This window comes from Xenopus tropicalis, chromosome 2 (assembly GCF_000004195.4).
Source record: "Xenopus tropicalis strain Nigerian chromosome 2, UCB_Xtro_10.0, whole genome shotgun sequence".
NCBI classification, from domain to species: domain Eukaryota; kingdom Metazoa; phylum Chordata; class Amphibia; order Anura; family Pipidae; genus Xenopus; species Xenopus tropicalis.
In genome coordinates this window covers 176,313,487-176,317,659 of record NC_030678.2, presented here as the reverse complement: position 1 = coordinate 176,317,659, position 4,173 = coordinate 176,313,487, and the positions used below count along the sequence as shown (strand labels likewise).

General features: G+C 39.9%; 1 protein-coding gene across 1 annotated transcript; it reads left to right on the top strand.

Annotated features, from left to right (window-relative positions):
• Positions 1-1,091: 1,091 nt before the first annotated feature.
• LOC101734114 (olfactory receptor 51I2) lies at positions 1,092-1,700 on the top strand. Its single transcript, XM_004912423.3, has one exon. The coding sequence runs from the start codon at positions 1,092-1,094 to the stop codon at positions 1,698-1,700; it is 609 nt and encodes a 202-aa protein (XP_004912480.2).
• Positions 1,701-4,173: the final 2,473 nt, after the last annotated feature.

The window sequence follows — 4,173 nt, the reverse complement described above, 5'->3', positions numbered from 1 at the left end:
ATTCGCTCATCACTAGTTCCAGGGGGAAAATTACCGTTTTGGTCCAGTTTATGCGGAGACCCGAGAATATAGTAAAGAGAGAGGCCTGGGTCTGCCAGGTAAAGCAGAACATCGCCAGCATACAGCGATACTCTTTCTTCAATTTTAGCCCTGTCACGTGCCTACAATGCCTAATGTGTATTGTAAGGGGTTCTATTGCTAAGGCAAATAGTAAGGGCGAGAGAGGGCCCTTGTCTTGCCTTGTCCCTCTGGTTAGGGAAAAAAACATTGAGGTAAAGTTATTTGCTTGAACACAGGCCGTGGGATTGTTATTGATCCATTTTATAAAATTCCCCCCAAATCCGAATTGTTCCAGGATTCCCCATAAGTACGGCCATTCCACTCAATCAAATGCTTTTTCGGAATCCAGGGACACAACTACCCTAGTTTTTCCAGCTTTTAAACTCAAAAAGTTTGAGACATTCGTTTTCTTTTAACGACTTTTCCTTATTAATAAATAAGCGACCATTCGATATGCGAGTTTAGTCGATTTAGAAAAACAAACTCAAATTCACAAACTTGAAAATGGATAAATAAGCCCACTAGTGTCATATAAGGGTCTAACATTGCACCATACTCTCCCTATGTAAGATAACACAAGATGGCTGCCATAGCGCTGGGAAGCATTGGCCATCTGTAATTTGGTCAGTAACATTCTTGTTTTTGAAAAAATTTTGTTCCTGCAGGAACCAAAATCGCCAATAATGCAAAATTCCTCAGACCCCCACCCAGCATTTTTCACCCTGGGATACGGGCAGCTTACATCCATACGGTACTTCTACTGCCTATTGGTGTCGGTGGGATTCTTGCTGAACGTTGTGCCCAATAGTCTCATTGTCGTCTCTGTGATTATACACAAAACATTACAAGAACCGGTTTATATATTTATTAGCGCTTTGTGCTTTAATGGAATTTTGGAAAGTGTTTACTTTTACCCCAGTATTTTTGCCGCCTTGCTCTACAAAGTCCAGACAATCTCCTACTCGTTTTGCTTGCTGCAGGCATTTCTGGTCCATATCTATGGCTTATTTGAATTCATGATACTAACGGCGATGGCGTATGACCGCTACGTGTGCATCTGTAACCCTCTGAGATACAACACCATCATGTCCCACTCAACTGTGTACAAGATACTCGCGGGCAGTTGCACTTATTCCATTGTAGCCTTTGGTACTCACATGCTGTTGACCTATAGACTCCCTTTGTGCGGAGCAGAAATATTAAAGATCTACTGTGACAACTGGTCAATAGTCAGACTTTCTTGCATTGACACCTCCATTAATAACATCTATGGACTTTTTATGGTCTCGTTTTATTTCGGTTTGCTCTTAATTTTAATAATGTACTCCTATATAGAGATACTCAAGGTTTGTGCACGATCTTCCCAAGCCGTCATTGCTAAAGCCCTACAGACCTGCACTCCCCAGCTCATAACCACCATCAATTTAATGACTGCTTCGTGTTTTGATATATTCCTCTATAGATATATCCCTACTATTGTTCCTTATGAGTTCCGTCTCTTTATATCATTGGAGTTTCTTGTGGTGTCTCCCATTCTGAATGCTTTAGTTTACGGGCTAAAAATGTCAGAGTTGAGAGCAAAGATATTCAAGACATTCAACATGAAAAGAATTCCAGGGAGCACTAAACCCTATCATTGAATATGGCTAAAAATGCCATATTTCAATCTGTTAGGTGTGTCAGTGGCACTGCACATGCTCAGTTGGCTGAATGCTCTTAGTGATTTGACAATTCGATTTGGTTGTTTTTCTTTTTCTTCGTTAAAGCATTCTCCATAGACTGCAAAAGAAATGCACAGGCAATGGTCATTAAAATATGGCGCTGTTCTGTGTGCTCTATAGTGAAGCCAATTTTAATTCTGACACACCTTCCTAAGGGTAAGGCCACTTTTATTGGCATCTAGAATTGGGTTTCGACATACACACTGAATTTTGTAATTTTTCAGGAGATATGATATTGTATTTTGGGTAAAACATGTAAAAAATGAAACAAAATTCTGAAAAATGTCTGTATATTTTGAGTTTTTTTCCGTAGAAAAGTTAATTTTACACACATTTTTTGTTGTTTGTAAAAGCCCCGATACTCCCAAGTCCAACGATACCAAATATGTGGGGGTACCCCACTGTTCCTGACAGTAGTGACCCCCAAACTAAAGCAGCGCTTTGTAGAATTTCACACCAGAACAAAGTGGAAAATCACTTGTAAGAGTTGATGCAGAATAACTTATACGTAAATCAAAAATATCCCTCGTTTGGTGTTTTTAAAAACAACAGACCCTCAGGTTTCTAGGTGCAATCAAGTTTTCACTCAGAAGCCGAATACTTTTTTTTAGTGCATCATGAATTTTGTAGCTTTTTTTTTTTTTTTTGGCATTTTTCCCCCTAAAACGTAAACTTCAAATGTGGATTTGACCAAAAAAAAAATCTTAGAAATCTCATAAAAATTTTCAAACCAAGGCAACTTTGAAAGACAAACTTCTCCCAAATAAAATGATGCCCCATATGTATGGGTGCACATAAAGGGGCGGTCACCAAACACCCCAAAACAGGGGCAATGCATAAGGGCAATTTCAGTTGAAAATTTGGGGGCTGCGCTCTATGTGCACTACCTGCAGTTTTTTAGTCTAAACACCCCCATAACTGTGAAATAACCATGACAAACTATATATTTCATAAAAGTGCACACCTTTAGCTATTCAGGGATGCCACTTTTATTTTTTTACATGGAGAACTGTGGCCGCAGTCCCTCACAGAAGTCAGCGCTTTGGTCTGAAATCAAGGAAAAAACAGATTCAAAGCTAGATTTCTCTCCAAAATCTCCATGGCAACTACCAAAAACTTGCTAAATATCAATCTGCAAGTTCCCCTGAATAAAACAATGCCCAATATGTATGGGTGCACATAACGACGCGACCACCAAACACCCCAAAACAGGGGCAATGCATAATATTCGGGCTCCAATTCATGTGCACATCTCAACGTTTTTCAGCCTAAACTGCCCCTTACCTGTGAAATAACCCCTGCAAACTGTATATTTCTTTAAAATACACACAATCAGCTATTCAGAGACAACATTCTTGCTTTTCTACATACAGAATTGTTGACATAGTTCCTTGTACAATCTGCGCTTTAGTCTGAAAACAAATACAAAGTTAGATTTCATCTGAAAATCTCCATGGCAAGTATAAAAAAACAGTTCCCCTGAATCAAATGATACCCCATATGTGTTTTTGCACATAAAGACGCGGCCACCAAACACCCGAAAATGCCCAATATTGGGGCTGCTCTCTATGCACTTCTTGCAGTTTTTTGCTCTAACCCCCAACCTGTAAAGTGACCCCCACAAACTATATTCTATGCCTTCAGCTACTCAGAGGCGCCAATCCTGCTTTTCTACAAAAAGCATTTTTGAGACTGCTCTCTGGATCTGTAAAGTCATTCTAGGTACTATTACCCCAAATGAATGCCTAAATTCTACTTAACTCACCCTTTTCAGTTTAGTGGAGCATCTTTGTTTTCCTCCTGTGTTATGATACGGGTTAGTTGTTCTTCCTACACTACTTTAGAAATGACCAAATCTGCACCACATTTATTAGGATATTTGCCAACAAAATCCATAGTAATTTGGCTTATAAATTATTCAAGTGTCCTTAGAAGTTGCACTAAATATTAGGAATTTAGGTGCCAACAACAAAGCTTGGGGCATTAGCAACAGAGATAAAATCATGGGCACCATAAGTTTGATCACGTGCCACGCAACTGCCACCAGTGGCGCACCGGCATTATACAAAGTGCTATTCATATTCAGAGACCCTTGTGTAACCTAACCAGAGCATAGATATTCAACTTGTGCTACAAACTAGATTGTTCCAACCACAACTTTTCAAAATAACTTTTCAGAAAGGGGTATGAGACACAAGGTGAGGGGGATGGGCAAGATCAGGTGCCCGACTTGGAGAAAGTCCAGTGACACCGAAGGGTGTTCCATAAAGACTTGAATGTGTGTGTGATGTGCAATGAGTGAGTTGGTGGGACTGGGGAGTAGGTGGTTAGAGCATATGAGCAGTTTGATACTTGGAGATAAGTTCATAAATAGGATAGGGAGGGGCAACGT